The 16119-nt window shown below is 31.6% G+C and overlaps 1 protein-coding gene across 1 annotated transcript in view; it reads right to left on the reverse strand.

The window, feature by feature from the left end:
• LOC131847268 (unconventional myosin-XVIIIa) overlaps window positions 1-16119 on the reverse strand; it is a 221851-nt gene that overhangs the window by 12667 nt on the left and 193065 nt on the right. Inside the window, exons 23-25 of the mRNA XM_059196802.1 lie at window positions 14564-14653; window positions 1109-1252; window positions 449-573 (exon numbers count right to left, since the gene is read on the reverse strand). Coding sequence (XP_059052785.1) covers window positions 449-573; window positions 1109-1252; window positions 14564-14653 — 359 coding nt within the window. The remainder of the gene's footprint in view (window positions 1-448; window positions 574-1108; window positions 1253-14563; window positions 14654-16119) is intronic.

Here is a 16119-nt window from a genome sequence, read left to right on the forward strand (position 1 = left end):
CTAATTAGAATTTTTATTAAAATCGGTAAGTATTTAATCATTTGTAATAAATGCGATTAAGAAATAACTTTATACACAATATTTGTGTCTTATTGAAATGAATTTTCATTAATGTATTTATATCGGTTTTTTCCATATAATTTTAGAAGTAGCTGTTAACTAAAATATATATATAATTAAGACCGTAAGCGGACACGATACGCGCGTTTTTCTGACGCAATAGTCCACACACATGTAATTCCCAGTTGTATTATTCAAGTTACTTTTCAGATTTAAGAAGGCTGATTTTCATAAAGCAGTCGTAAAAACTACGCGATTTTGATACAACAACTGTGTTGCTAAACACCTATTTAGGAATCTGTCAAATCGCTGAGTGATGCTAAAAGTATTGGGTCTGCGTTTCCAATTTTTTTACAAAATATACTCTATTCATAAAAGAATATGGTACCGTCGTTTGTATTTATCGGCATTGGATCCGGCTTCGGCCTCCGAGCCTTCAGAGTCTGATGGTTCTGCACCTCCGCTTTCTGCCGACCGCCAGTGCAGAAGCTCGAGCTCTAGTCGTTCTGAAGCCTGTTAAAACAATCGTGTGTCAGTTCAAGTAAATGTTTCATATTATAAGACGATGTAATAAAATCTGTAGGAGATTCTTAATTAATATTTTTTATACAACGGTTATTATGTAGATTATTTTGTGCGATTAAAAACGTTATTATGAAGCCATTTATAGGTGCAGTGGGATCCGAAACCATTTGAAACGCACTGAATTGCAAATATAAAAACTGCTACCTTTAAACCGTATTGGTGTAGAATTTTTTAAAAGAATTGTTATTAATTAAAAATCAAAAAGAAAATATTTATTTCCCAATATATAATAATAAATCATTAGTATAAGAATTGGTATTGACTAATATAATTGGTTTTCAAAATTGTGAAGTATCGGAACGTATTGTGTGACAGAGACGAATGTGCAAGCAAGAACAAGCTATAGCTGTAAAAAAGAATAAAGGTACTCCATAAAGATGTCTGTTTTCCATTTACATGAAGCTGCGGACAGGATAATACATACATACAGTAAAAAATAAATAAAATGGTATGTGTTACTCGCCTGCTGCAAGCGCTGGTTGTTTACAAGCAAATCTCTGTTGTCACGTTCGACTCGCAGCCTCTCAGCAGCTTCAGCGTCCGCACGTTCTGTAGCGAGCGCTGCAGCCGCTCTTTCCTCAGTCAGCTCTCCGCCGACTTCAGACAGCTGAAAAGAAAATTATTTATTAGGAATGATAGGTTCATATTACTGTCTTCATTCTATTATACTATAAGTTTTAAAATAATTCTCCGTTACTTATAATTATTAATTGTTAAGATTTTCTGTTTTTCTGTAGTAGTTATATTTATAATATATGAATACTAGCTGATACCCGGAACTTTGTCTACTATTTTCAGATAAATGATAGCCTATATAACAAATACAGAACAGGCAGACACACTTTTATTTTCACAACACTTGTAGTAGTAGTAGTTCGGATGCTCTTCTTATTTACAAATCTGATTACTCGTTTAGTTTGATTCAATAGTTTTAGTATAATTGACTTAAATACTTTAAATTTCTTCTATACTAGGTATTGTAATATACTTTTTACTATATTTTATTTTCAATACTATGAATTGCACAACATTGCACTGCATCAATCGGTGAGACTATTTAACTAGTTACTGGCTTAAAAATTACTGACCATCTTTTAGATTAAAAATTAGTTAAAGTAATTTTGTTGAGTTAAGTATTTTAATTTGGAATAGTAGAAATAATTTTAGTTATTAAGTTTAATTTAATAGAAATTATGTCTCTATTAATTAAATTTTTAACACAATTGTAAAATTGTTACAAAATATATGAACATATGACTATACATATGAGCGAGTGATAAGGGAAAACCAAACTCAGTTTATTAAATCAGTTCTGTAGACTGCTTTGATAAATTCGCTCATAGTTAAAAAATATATATTTCTGGAATAATAATTCCAGATTGAGATAGGTATCATCTATGTCATACTTATGTATTATCTTAATATTAAAACTTTTTGTGTTTTAAGCTAGTGAAATCGATACAGACCAGTAGTTATATAAGTACATTTTTGCAAGTGCTATAGATATATGTAGATAATGTTATTAAATACAACTAGATCCGATTTAATAACGAACGTGAGAGTAATCAACAATAAAGCGGGAAATTGTCGTGTTATTACATCGCTTAGCATCGTCTGCCAACCCATGAGTGAAATTTTACGATGCGGTAATATTTCAGACATAACGGGCTAAAATTGGAACATATTGACGTATGAAGACGGGAACTGTTCAGTTCATAACATATGTATGATGAATTCGTCTAATATTTACAAGAAAGTTGACAAACATTACAACATCTCATGAATACTCGAGTTATTTCAGAGACAACTCTAGAATAACAAACTTCTCCCTGAGTGTGAGTGACAATGAAAAGTAGTGATGACGGACAGCAAAAATCTCACATATTTGTTATAGCAATTGTTAGAAGTCAACAATGAAAAAATCTTTTGGCAACAGGCACCGACACGCAGCGAGTAAGCGCCACTACTCGATGTTAGCGCGTGTAACTCAAAGACTCTGTTGTAATTTATTACTGGGTATTACAGAGCTTCGCGAAATGTTTTCGATCATTTAAACGCTTGGAAATAAAAATGGTTGTGCAATGATGAGTCACCAACCTCCTCCAATTCAGAAACTGTTGTACGATCTTCGGAGGTTCCTCTTGTTGATCTGCAGACGCTGCTTGCTCTACTTCCATTACGACTGAATAACGTAAAGCCTTTAATCATAATATTGGTTGCTGACTTTGATCTGCCGATGTTTCTTTTTTTTCCACCGTAGTACATTTCTAAATCAGGTTCATCTTTATGGCCAAGTCTGCGCCACTCATCCATTACATGATCTGTTCTTTTTAAAAAGCTATCTATCTTTGAACTTAAGTAGTTGGAAGAAGTTCCTTCTTCTAAATGAGCTGCGACTGGTTTGAATCTTTGTCTCAATGGCTGCTTGTTACATCCGAGAACAAAGGACAAATTTGCATCGAATACCACCGGAGACTGTTCTTTAGATTTAAGTTCTCTTAAATCCATATCATTTACACTGATTTGTGGGTACATTCTTCTCGGTGTCGGCGTTCTGTTATATAGAGTTGAGTTCATACTTGAGGAGCGAGACAATGGAACAAAAGTACCATTACTACTGCATGTCGAATATTGGCTGGCAGAACTACGGACACTACCATAGGATAACGGGCTCGGAGATCGTGAAATTAAAATGCTATTTGGATTGTGACGTCTGGCAAGGTCTGCAATTGAACCTGTTTCTACAGAGGTTGATGAAATACTTCTTTTGTAAGTAGGACTAGGCGAGCGAGTCACAAGACACTTATCTGGAGGATTTTGTTGAATAGTGTGAATTTCTTTCAGTGTTTTTGTTACGAAAAGTTTTTTGCCATTTAACAGGGTTGTTGGAGTTTTCGGTGGTATTGTCTCTTCAAAATGTATTGGTAGTGTTTTAGATTTCTTCATTGGCAATATGGGACGACTCGGCGGTGCCTTCGGTGGTTTTCTCTGAGTCGTATCCAGAATTGGTGGTGACAGTGGCCCATTCGATAAAGGTGATAGAGATCCATTAGTCGGAGAGTGTATTCCATTGGTTCCATTGGTATAGATGCCGTTAATTCTGTTCTGTTCTGGTATATGCAACTTTAATTGTGAATTGGTTGCATTAAAGGCGTCAGAAGCGACGCCGTGGGGCGCGTGCGGCATGTTGTTTTAAGCTGGTGTGCGCTTACGTTTCCTGTAGTAGCGGAAGCGTCTCCCGCGGTGAAAGTCCAGTGCCATTTCAATGTTGTCCGAGGCAGTATTATTGTCGCGAGCGATTTAGGATGCGTCGAAACATCTGTTGGAAATAGAACCGGCACGAGAGGGATCCGCGGACGCACTGCGGCGGCTATCTCGGTCGCCGGGCCGACGTCGTCGCTAGACTATTTTGGTTTACTTAGATGTCGAAGTGCACGCGCGAAAGACACGCATTGGACCTTCAAAATCCGTGGACATTCACATCATCATCGTTATGACCGTCCTTTTTTGTAGGGGTCGATCAAAATATAAACAAGATTTGCAATAAATTTCAATATAAATGCTATTTTATTTGTAAAATAGTAAAATTATAAATCGATCAATATATTGTAGGTACTGGGTTGTTCCGAAATTATATTTACGAATTGACTTAAAATTGGGTCAGTTGATACGCCTGTCAGTAGATTAGAGGCAGTTGATGCTACATGCGCAGGAGCATCCGACCGTTAACCGTGAAGGGCATTGTTTGATTTATGTTAGATTTTTATGAAGTCAAAATACTCCGATTAAGAATAATGCAATTATCAGTGTAGTAATGAACTACTATTTATGAAAACATGTATGACCACTCTGTCTCAGGATATAGTAAGAGACGATTAGGGAACAAAGAAGAATACACCAAAAGAATGTCAAGAAATGTCAAAATTCTTTCATGAACCATAACATTGGTCAAGAGGTTTTGAAGCTTACAAGAAGCATCAGTAAATATACCTTACTTGTACAGACTACTCTTCGTTCCTCTAGTTAGTTATTGTAAGAGAATCCTGGAAACAAAATAGTATTGACACATATACTATAATGTTGTAGGAGATATATATACATTAATAGAAACAAAAGAATTATTACATAATAGTTTTAAATGTCAAATTTTAATTCAAGGATTCTAATTTTAAACTGACTCTCAGTTTTAAAATACAAATAAATAGTCATTATTATAATGAAATGTTCTTACATTTTTGAGGAATGTTAGTATATTACGACATTGTAATAATAAAGTATCCGACATTTTGTTCATAATAAATGTCTCAATTTAGTTGGCGAAATAAAATGCCGTTGGCGTAAGAGTTTTACAAATAAATATAAATAATACCCAACTAATTCGTGTTTACTGAACGTTGGTATATTGGGTTATTTGCATCATTTGGCAATAACATTTGCCAAGAATCTGTAGTTAGCGGATGGAAGTAATTGGGCGGGTTAGGTAGGTATAGTGCGCAACTAAAACTGTAGTTCATGACGCAACACTAAAGCAGTACCTACCATTTGTTTAGACGTAATTATAAAAGCTAATACCAAAGTATAATCATATATTTACAGGAATAGTAAAATTCGTTCATGGTAAAGTAAAAAAAGACGATATTTACAATCTCGTTAAAGGCGGAATTTACGAGACTTAAATTCCCAATTTTTTTGCCCAGAATTGGCAAAAAAATCATAAGAATAAGACAAATAAGACTTACTTTTTGTATGCGTCTTATGATGCATACAAAAAGTAAATCTATTTTTTAGTTTCAACAGAATTTATGAAAGTCGTTGTATTTTTATTGCATAATACTATAATTAACAAATAGTTTTTAATGAATAGTTCTTATTTAATAGAATTTAAGTAGTTTTATCGGGACATTCAGCTATAATTTATGTAGTTTCGATATTTCCATAATTTAACAATTAAATTCAGGGGAGTACATGGTTTGTACTCCCCTGGTTACTAATGGTTTTTTAGGAAAAGAACCAATGAAAATCTGCGATATGAAACTCAATTTAACATTTAAATTTTAAATTCATGTTACAAATATAAATAATATTATAGAAATGTAAATAATATTATAAATATTACATTCTTATTAATACTACTATTATAGAATTATAAATATGAAAGCTAGTTTGATACGGCGTGTTTTTGTTTATGTCTTAGCGCTTTAACGGCTGACGAGAGTCAAGATTTTGTATTCGCATTAATATATAGGTCATATTTTGTATGACGATGTACATCAGCTACCAATATTATTATACAAATGTATTTGGAATACATATTAATTTATGTAATTGTTATTTTCTTTCTGTGAGAGGAACAATAAAGAGTTTTTCATTCATTCATAATCAATGACGATGATAATAATCAGTTGATTTGATTTGAAATCTGTTCAAAGTCAGCTTACTCTTTGATGTATGTGGAACACGAGAGGATATTATTTGCGTTAAATTTGAAGACCTACTTTTCGGAATAACATGTCACAATTATAGTTCATTGAAATCTAGATTTAGCAAAATATAAATTAATTTTAATGTATTACATTCTGTACTTGTTTTTGTATACATGTCACAAAAATGTCAAAGGAATCTAGATCTAGTTTAACGTAAATTCATATTACAGATATTTTTGGCCGTTTCTTTTCAATATCTCATATTTAATATTTTGTCAGCTATGTGGTTTAATTTGTCTCAAATACAATAGTCAGTTCAGATTTCATTCGATTGCGCACAAAATGTAGTTAATTTATATCACTGCCATATCTCACCATACATCTGAAACACAGCTTACAAGGCAATCAGCTTGACGGCTGAAGTAGGTAACACGCAGATTACTTTGTGCAAAGTCTACAGCGGTAAATGAATATAAATAAAAACATAAAAAACAACAATTGCAAATTGCTGTCGGTTCCAAAACGAGAAGACTAATCCGAACCCAGCTCGTACGGGGCACGTCGGAAGCTCGTGGTTCCAATAAGAAATAAATAACCAGCCAGCTAATGTCTGCCAATGCACAATGTGACGACGCTTGATGCAATACACGTTGTATAGTTTAATTATAATCAGTAGACCAATCATATATTAAACTATTCTTTTAAGCTATTTTCTCCTTTTAATTTAATTACTCTATTAATGTAATTTTAATGGTGCAATAAAGAGTATATAAATAAATAAAATAAATAAATAAATAAAATACTTCACCTGTGAACTAAAAGGTTTTGTATGAGATTTATGTTTTTTTAAATATAGGAGTAAAAGTAGAACAGATACATAAAATTAATATATACTATGAATAATATATGTAGTGTATACATTATATCTGTTACACAATTGATAGATTGAATTTATTTAAAACATATATTAAATGCACTAATTTGACTATAATAACAATCCAAACTTTGTTACGATATATGTAATGTTTATTATATGACTACAAATAATAAACATTAGTTATAGATAGAAATATACAAAATGATATGTATACTGTTTAATACGGGCCAAGTCTGGACGTGCAGATAATAACGTTTTCGAATAGGTGCAGTTTCAATTAAATCAAATCTTTCATTTCAATAATATTTTTGGAATTTCTTATTCAATTGTGAATAGATTTAACTAAATTTATTTATTTATATAGTGCGGTAATTAATACTTTCAGGGTGGGCTGCGTTCATTAAAAGTCATCAATAAATTTTATTAACTATAAGAAGTATAAAAGTTATGTTGCATTTGACTACTGTATCTTTATTTTGCTATGTACTTTCGGTCAAAGACGTTTATTGAACGCACACAATAGTGTTATGCAATTGTAAAATGTCTCTTGATTCTGTGGCGAAATTTTTTATGACAAACAGACACTGAAAGTGATTTATTATCAAATACTGGAGAATAGAATCTTTGTTTACATATGATGGTAGACCGTGATCTCATTCAGTATAAAAAAAAACGAAATAATAAACGAAGTCTTTTCTGTGGTCGATAATGAGATTATCGATATAAATCCAATAGAATTTTGTCATGTTATTTTGAAATATATTCAAGACTACACCGAATAAATCAATAACAATGTCAGTTCGTTCTTTCTTTCTTCTAGTATATATAAGAAACGTATTGAAACGTATATATTCACGTTAATAAAGCGTGAAAGAGAGATATAATAAATTCTACATAGAATACTGTAGTAGATTTGAAAAGCGAATGTCATCATACATACCTAAGGAATTTTATCGCGAGGATTTACCAAATGGGACATTAATTTAAATATAGTGCTGTTCAAAATATTATTGTTCGCGCACAGATTAAATATAGTTGGTCGTTTATTTGTGTGAAACGCATCTGCGTCAAAGAAATCTTACACCGTTTGCGATACATTTTACAATTTGACGCAGAAACGTTGGTTGGAACGATTCATTTATGTAAACAAAAATCAGTTAAGTTTAGCTTGTTGTTCTGTTAAACTATCTTAGTATCAATTACTTTTAAACATTATTATTTCAACCTTCTTACGTCTACTGCTATAACTAGGTCTCCCCCGTGTTTCAACACAAGCGCGGACTATTCATTTATTATCCTAGATCAATATATTTGGTCTACGCACACAAAATTTGTATTTTTGACTGATTCTTCGGTGCTGGAAATACCGATAACGAATAAAAATTACGCCCTGTAGGCCCTGTTAGGCTAACTTTAGTGGGTTCACCCCTGATGCTTTGAATTCAAATATACCCAGTGACATAGTAACATATCAAATGTTGCTTTCACCACGACTTCGACTATTGAAAATGCCTATCTCATCTAGGATAACAGTCGTAACAGTATATTACTGACTTTATTATTAGTTTTTGTAGTAAAATTCATAATGCTTAAATATTATCTGATTGCACTAAATATGAGTGCGTACCGGTTTCTTAGTTCATGTCTCTTATTTGTTGTTATGTAATTATTTATTTAAATTAATAACATATATTCAAAAGTGCAATACACAAGTTTTTTGTGATGAGGCTGGTTTCCGAATGAGCGGTAGAATAAAAAAATATGCTTATTAAAAAGTGCTTGTATACAGTTTATTTGAATAAAGATTATTTCTATTTCTATTACAATATGCTGACTGCATATTGTAATAGAAATAGAAGTAATCTGTGTTTAGTTCTCGTTACTTCTTAGTTGTGTTGTTTAGTTTTCAATTAGCGAAACGGAACAGTTTCACGAATAGCGTATTATTTGAAACACAAGAATTATTTCTGGAGAAATAAATCATTGAAATTAGGCCGCTCACAACAACGTTGAGCTTCAACTCTCATAACAGTTATGTTCAATCTACGGCCCGCAAACTATTGACAATATATATTTATATACTTTTATTTTACGCTAAGTCCTTTAAGCGGAAGGTTGACGGAATTACAAATAAGGAAAGCAATTCCTTTTATACTCAAACAATAACAACAACTTATTGTCGTATTCACAGATGTATATTATAACTGTTTGACGCAAAAAAGTAATAGTACAAATCTGATGCTCTGAATATATGTAAGTCTGTGGCAACTTCTAAAAAGGAACCAATTATGGTGAGGTTTTATATTTGTCTGAGAGATGACGTGATTAACGTGATTCTTAGTTATTTTATCAGTTTTCTATTTGTTTCGGGATTTACTAAAAAATAATAATATTGACATATTAGTAAGTTCGAATAGCAGGCGTAAATTATTTATGTCAGTTTTAATATTTTGATATTTAACATTGAAGAACTATGGATGTGCTTTAAACTAATCAGAAACGAGATATCTAGCTAAAGAGCGGAGAAGTTGATTTTAAATACTTTTATATGCCAAATAATACGCGCCACAACAGTAATACTCTTTAATTTCACTTAGTTTTTGTAGAGAAATTCTAACTTAAAATTAATAGCGTTGACAATATTATCGGATTGCACAAAGATTAAGTGCGTAGCGGTAAAAGAGCAACACGCAAGTTTCTTACTAGTTTTTCTTGTGATGAGTCTGTGTTCCGAATGAGTGGTAGGATCAAAGAAATGTGAATATTCAAAACTGCTTATATTAAGTAAAAATGTACGATCCACGAATATGTATTCTGATTATTTGAATCTATACTGATACTATAACTGTGAGTGTATGTGTTTACTGACGGCTGAACATAATTTAATAAAATTGAGCGTGAATATAGATTGTATTACTTTGGTTAACTTTTATCTCTAAAAACAGACTAAGTCGCGTGTCACCGCTAGCTCAATATATTGATTACATCGTGAAAAGATATATTATTTTAGTTTTATTATAACTTTAGTTTATTCCTTCTACTTGCCCAATATTACACAAGTACATGTATTGCTAAACCACAGCGGCAGGATGAAACGCAAAGGCGCCAAGGTGCAACATAAAAACTTAATTTATAAGTTAATTATTATTTTAGTACTAACAATAATTTTATTAAAATAGTAGCGCAGATATAAAGCGACCCACACAACTGAAAAGTTGGGTAACGCTATTTTTATTTGTAATCAAAAATTGAAGTCTCATTACATCGATGATACACTGACCTACAAAATCTAGTTTTATGAAGATATTTTTTAAGAATAATTTTAATTTTATCGGCTTGTTATTGAACCAAAATTTTTGTTGATGTAGTAAAATATTCTGTTGGTATAATAAAAAAAATATTGATTGTTTAATATTTAGAGATTTTTTCATGGTAATGTAATTTCAAACATATGTATAAAATAAAACTGATTTACTTCCATATTTGGTTTAAGATATTATCTCTATATTTACAAAATAGTTTGTGCTGATTGACTAGCAACGTACAGCCAAAAACTACTAATTTAGAAATTTGGAATATTGATTTAACTGTAATCGTATTCTTATCAGAAATAAGAAAGAATTATAGAACTTATTTTATAAGAACTGAATATTCTTGGAAAATAGCTTGTTCGTAATACAAAAATATTATGATTTTGTGCTATTTTAATTGAAGTACTAACATTTATTAAGAGAAAGTTAAAACGAGCGGAAAATGACTCATTTAATAAGAAAAATAATAGGAGGCGTGTAAACGTGATTACGTAAATAAAGAGCGTCAAATATTTTTTACCTCGGTCAAGGAACCGCGTGCGACGAAATGAATTATCTACAGCTTTTTTTAACTCTAGGTCAGGCATGCGTAAAGCGTAGGTACTTGACGTTAGGAATGTCGTTTTTTTTATAAGAATTTTTATAAAGAAAAAGCGTCGCAGTGACATAAAAAAAATATGAATAGAATATATAGCCTATACCGTCACGACTGATATTCTAGATGGGGTAGGCAGAGGTATTGTCAACTGTTGCCCTCCTGTTGAACGTAAAATTGAATTTGAATTAAAGTATGTATTTCGTTGGGTATACGAGTACTTGAATTCAAAGTGATAGTAGTTCGCCTACTACTAGCCATCTAAATTCTAAAGGATATATATAGGTCGGTAGATAGAAATAGATCTTTATTTTTTATTGATTTCGATGTTTCTGTCATTGTAGAGTGATTATAGATATAAATTGAGAAATAATTTAAATTTAAATTTAATTTTGTTTGGAGTCCAGATTCGAACTCAAGGACTTTTGAGTTCAAGTCTGGGTAGTAAACTACTAGGCCATGATGCTCTCTAAATTGTTAACACTGTTTATATAGTCTAAATAGAATTACATTGATAAAATAAGTAACGTCAGTAAAAAATATTTATTACGTACTTACGTACAACATGCTTGATTTTGATCTAAATATAATATTGCTTATTTCATTATATTGTCTTCATATATCAGCAATGTTGTTATCATAAACATCGGCGTTTGGATTAATGCCATAATGTTTTTAATTTTTTTTTTTAAATGAACTGCTTTTATAAAATAAAATTAGATATTTTTATTTGCAATGTTTATACTAAAAATATATTTCTACAAATAGAAAAGTATTTTCATCTATAAAAAGTTAAATATGGATTTTTTTAAATTTGAGAACAACGAAAAGATTTCATCCGTGCGTAGTCTAGGCAAATTGCTATGTTTTTTATAAGGTCCGTACTACGACAAAGCTAAGGTAACACTGTAACAGTGACTGAACTTCAGAATCCTTCAGTTCAAGGAGAGTTAGTATAGAACTCGATTGTAGGTGGGTCGTTCCTTAAGAATGAGCATAGAATAAGTAACTAAATTATTGCAAACCATTGTTTCGAATGTTCACATTGATTTAAAGTCAATTCGATTACATATAAATCGACTGTCACGAATCGAATGATAGTTATAACAACCTGGATAATTCACACAGCGCCACCTAGTCTCAAGCTAAGCAGAGCTTGTGTTATGGGTACTAGACAGCTGATATTAATACATAGATTTTTTTTATAAATACATTCATAATATACATAGAAAACAACCAGACCGATACAAACAACACATGAATACGAATATTTGCACCGTGCGAGGAATCGAACCCGCGACAATCGGATGTAAAACGGTATACCACCGCTAGATCACCGAGGCCGTCAAAAGATAGTTGGTTATTTTCTTTTAGTTATAATTTTGTGTATAAATAACAGTATCAAATTCTGCATGACATCTGAACGTTCTGTATTTACATAAACTCGATCACAAAAATGAGATCTCGCGTTTTTTTTATAAGACTAGTATGCTGACTTTTTAATTTAATCGAGATCACACCGAAATCACATCGAATAGATGGCATACATCTGACAGTGAGCCCTATATGAAAAATCGAAAGTTTATTTACAGATACATACATTGTTTATATAATCATACGTGTTTTTAATATAATTCGGTATTGTGTACCTACATCAAAAGCTGTATGTAAGTACATAAGTACAACATCCTTTCGTGTGATATGTTTTGAAATATATATATATATATATATATATATATTATAATTAAATACGTAATATCGACGCAAAAACTAATTACATGATTGAAATAGCGTATTCCTACTAAGTTTTAGCATGTTACAATAATCATATATATATTTAATAAAACCATATTATATTATTACAATAAAATGTAAAGTATGTATAAATCTGTATGTAATATATATAAATGTATATATTGTTATATATGTTGTTTGTAACAAACACAAAATGATGAAATTATGGTTTTAAATAAATATATGCAGACAGCAACTAGGCATTTATGAGAAATGCTAATGCGGCCAATCACCTAAAAACCTGTGTTTGTTTAGAATACTTGTCTACTAATAATACATTAAGAAATATATACATGTATAAATATAAATTATCTTTATTCAAATAAATTTAATATCTGCACTATTGCATAGTCATTCATGGATTCTACTGATCATTCGGAATGTAGATTCGGCCAAGAAGAATAACTAACTATCCTATTGCTCTTTTAAACAAATGTTGTACAACTGTGTATCCACATGACCCCATGAACGAAATTACGACTACCACAGCCGAGGTTCGAACCCCTAGCGGTGTCCATAGACTAAAGTTGTATCCGTCAGGCGGAAGTTGGCCTTCAGCCACTCCATAAGTCTTCGGCGGGTTTGGAGTGCCATTGACACTCGCCCTCTATCGTCCGGTGTAGCTGTAAAAGGCTAGCTGCGGCCAACAATATTAAAGTAGTCCGAAAAAAAAAACAATATAATAAAAAACAACAATATAATGTAATCGTAATAATAATATTATGTGAATACATCACGAATACTTTACACGCACAAATATTTATAAGAGATTTGTGTTCTAACAAAATAAAACAGTTACTTGAGTTACAAGTAAAAAATCTATTCCAAATTTGAAATTATATTTAGCGCGATGTACCTATTATACTTAGCAAAAAAATATTCTAAATTTAAAATGATATTCAGTGCGATACCTATACCTATTATACTTAAAAGTGAATCCCATCGATTGCAACAGATCATTATTGATGTTGAAACCAGCTGAAAATTTCGAAGCATTGTTTAAAAACTGACACCGGGATGCGGTAGACAGTTGACATGTGAATGTGAGAGTCGGAGCTCTTCCACGAAACGTCTGTCAGTTTACGCAGATGACATACAAATGAAACAAGTAGGCGTTGTTTTGTTTTGTTTGCCGATCCAGCAATAAGAAAAGTTTGTTAATTTAGGCAACATCGTACGGGCTTTTATTAAATAAAATACGATGTAGTTTATACTATAGTATAATATAAGTTTTTTATGTGATATAAAAGCATATATTTTATTACATAGGGATAACGTTTTTTACTATGTATTATTTACTAGCTACCCCCCCCCCCCCCCCCCGCTCCCCCCGTTTGGCAAGTATTTACATGTATTATACATATAAACCTTCCTCTTCAATCACTCTATCTACTGCTAAAGTCTGCATTAAAATATGTTGCGTAGTTTAAAAGATCTTAACGAACAGACATCGGAAGCGATTTTATTTTATACTATGTAAACAAATATATGAACTCTCTACATAACTACTCTATATACTCTATAAGCTTACTTGATTCTGAAACGTTCATCATACAAGTGTTTTTTTCATGTTATGCTGTACTACATGAATTTTACAGTTAAGGTTGTTGTTGTCGTTACGTAGGAGTTATTGGCCAACTATAAACTAAGTGTTACTTAGCTCTAAGTGTGCCCTGAATCTAAACTAGTAATAAATTACTGAAAATTCAAGTAGAATTTATTTACTTCATTATTCCGAGGATCATAGGGCATATTCTTTCTTTTATCCAAAACAAACCAAACGAAGTCACGTGCAACAGCTAGTAAGTACTTAATAAAACAAGTCTTAGCTTCGTGTTGGACCATGTTACATCAATCACTGTTCGAATTAATTATTTACTACTTAATCAATATGCATACATTTTAAAAGTTCACTTACCTTAGTTTCTAGTTTTTCGGTTTCGTTTTTGAAGTGTGTTCGTTCGCCTTCTACCTTTTCTAGCTTGCTTCGAAGTGACTCCAATTCCTCCTGTAGACAAAAACAGATATTATAAATACAGATTTAAAATAAAAAGTTTTTGGAAACTGTTATACCCCGTAATTAGATTACATTATAAACTATTGGATCATAATACAATATATGCATATTGGAGTCATAAATAACGGATAGTTAAGAATTTTAAATTAGACTCATATTAAAAATCAATGTTTGTATGTCATTTATGCCATTAGTATATTAATGACTGGCATGAAATGTTTAACAAATATAATAGTAATTAATATATAATTAATAAATCTTTACATTTATATAATATCTATATGTTTTTAATATCAACCCAGGACAAATCAGTCGGCGCTGAATTAGCTTGTCTATATAGAATCGAAGTCGCAACCATCGGAAGTAAGGCGATGTGTTAAACCGCGTGACACCGAGGCCGACGAGGTCGCAATTTGTAGAAATAGACATCTTCATGGGATAAACGGTTACTTTAAGTCAAAGAAAGTTGATATAGATCGCGGTGAGTTCACAATGAGCAGTTGATTATACTAATGGCTCACAAAATTGTGTGAATCGCGAGATATCTACTTCACTGTCGTTATAACCATAGTTGTTTTTTTTAATGTAACTGGCAAAGAAGCTTTTGGCCTTTAAGAAAAGTGACAATCGTCACTTATATTCATTAACATCACTTATATACACGCAATCATGTGACGCCCCTCGCGCCTCACGCGTTTTAGGACTAAGGTGTCATGCCATATCTCACGATTTAAACTAGAACATAGCTTACTTTGTAAGAAACTTTTGTTACTTATTTTTTACTGCAGAAATAGGCGATATTAATGTATGCACGTCATACAATTTATGCAGAATTATACAAAATCTATCTATGGTAAAGTAGTAATATAAAAATATTACTACTATATTATACTAGATCTATTTATTTTATAGGTCGTTTGTAGAAAACATTTGTATGGACTGCCAACATGTTAAATATAGATTAATATTATAAAGGTTGAGGTTCAGGATCAGGCGAATAATCGCTGGATGTACTGAACCAATTTTGAAATTTATATCAGTATTGGTTAGCCGATTTATCGATGAGGACTAAATATTATCTACATATCATCAGGCTATGACCAATAGGACTGCAGCTGTTTTTTTTAATATGACGTAGACGAAATTGCGCAGGGCAGCTAGTATTAAAATTAATTATTTTAGAAGGGTAGAAACAGGATAAGAGGCGAAGAAAAATATGGAAAATAGAACAATGTGGGATACATAGCTAGGGGAGAGAGAGTTTGTTTAATTAAACTAATTGTAACTTTCTTCAAGAACGATTATGTCATTAAATTGTATTGTTTTCTATTATATTTACACAATAACACGATATTGGTTGGCGGTAGCGAAATCAGAATAGCATAGAGAAAATCTTCATGTTTTAGAAATTGTTAGGGCTGTTAGGGCTGACAAAATAGTAAATTACTTGCAGTGAG

This window comes from Achroia grisella, unplaced genomic scaffold (assembly GCF_030625045.1).
Source record: "Achroia grisella isolate CSIRO2021 unplaced genomic scaffold, CSIRO_AGI_Agris_v1 utg109, whole genome shotgun sequence".
Classification (NCBI taxonomy): Eukaryota; Metazoa; Arthropoda; class Insecta; order Lepidoptera; family Pyralidae; genus Achroia; species Achroia grisella.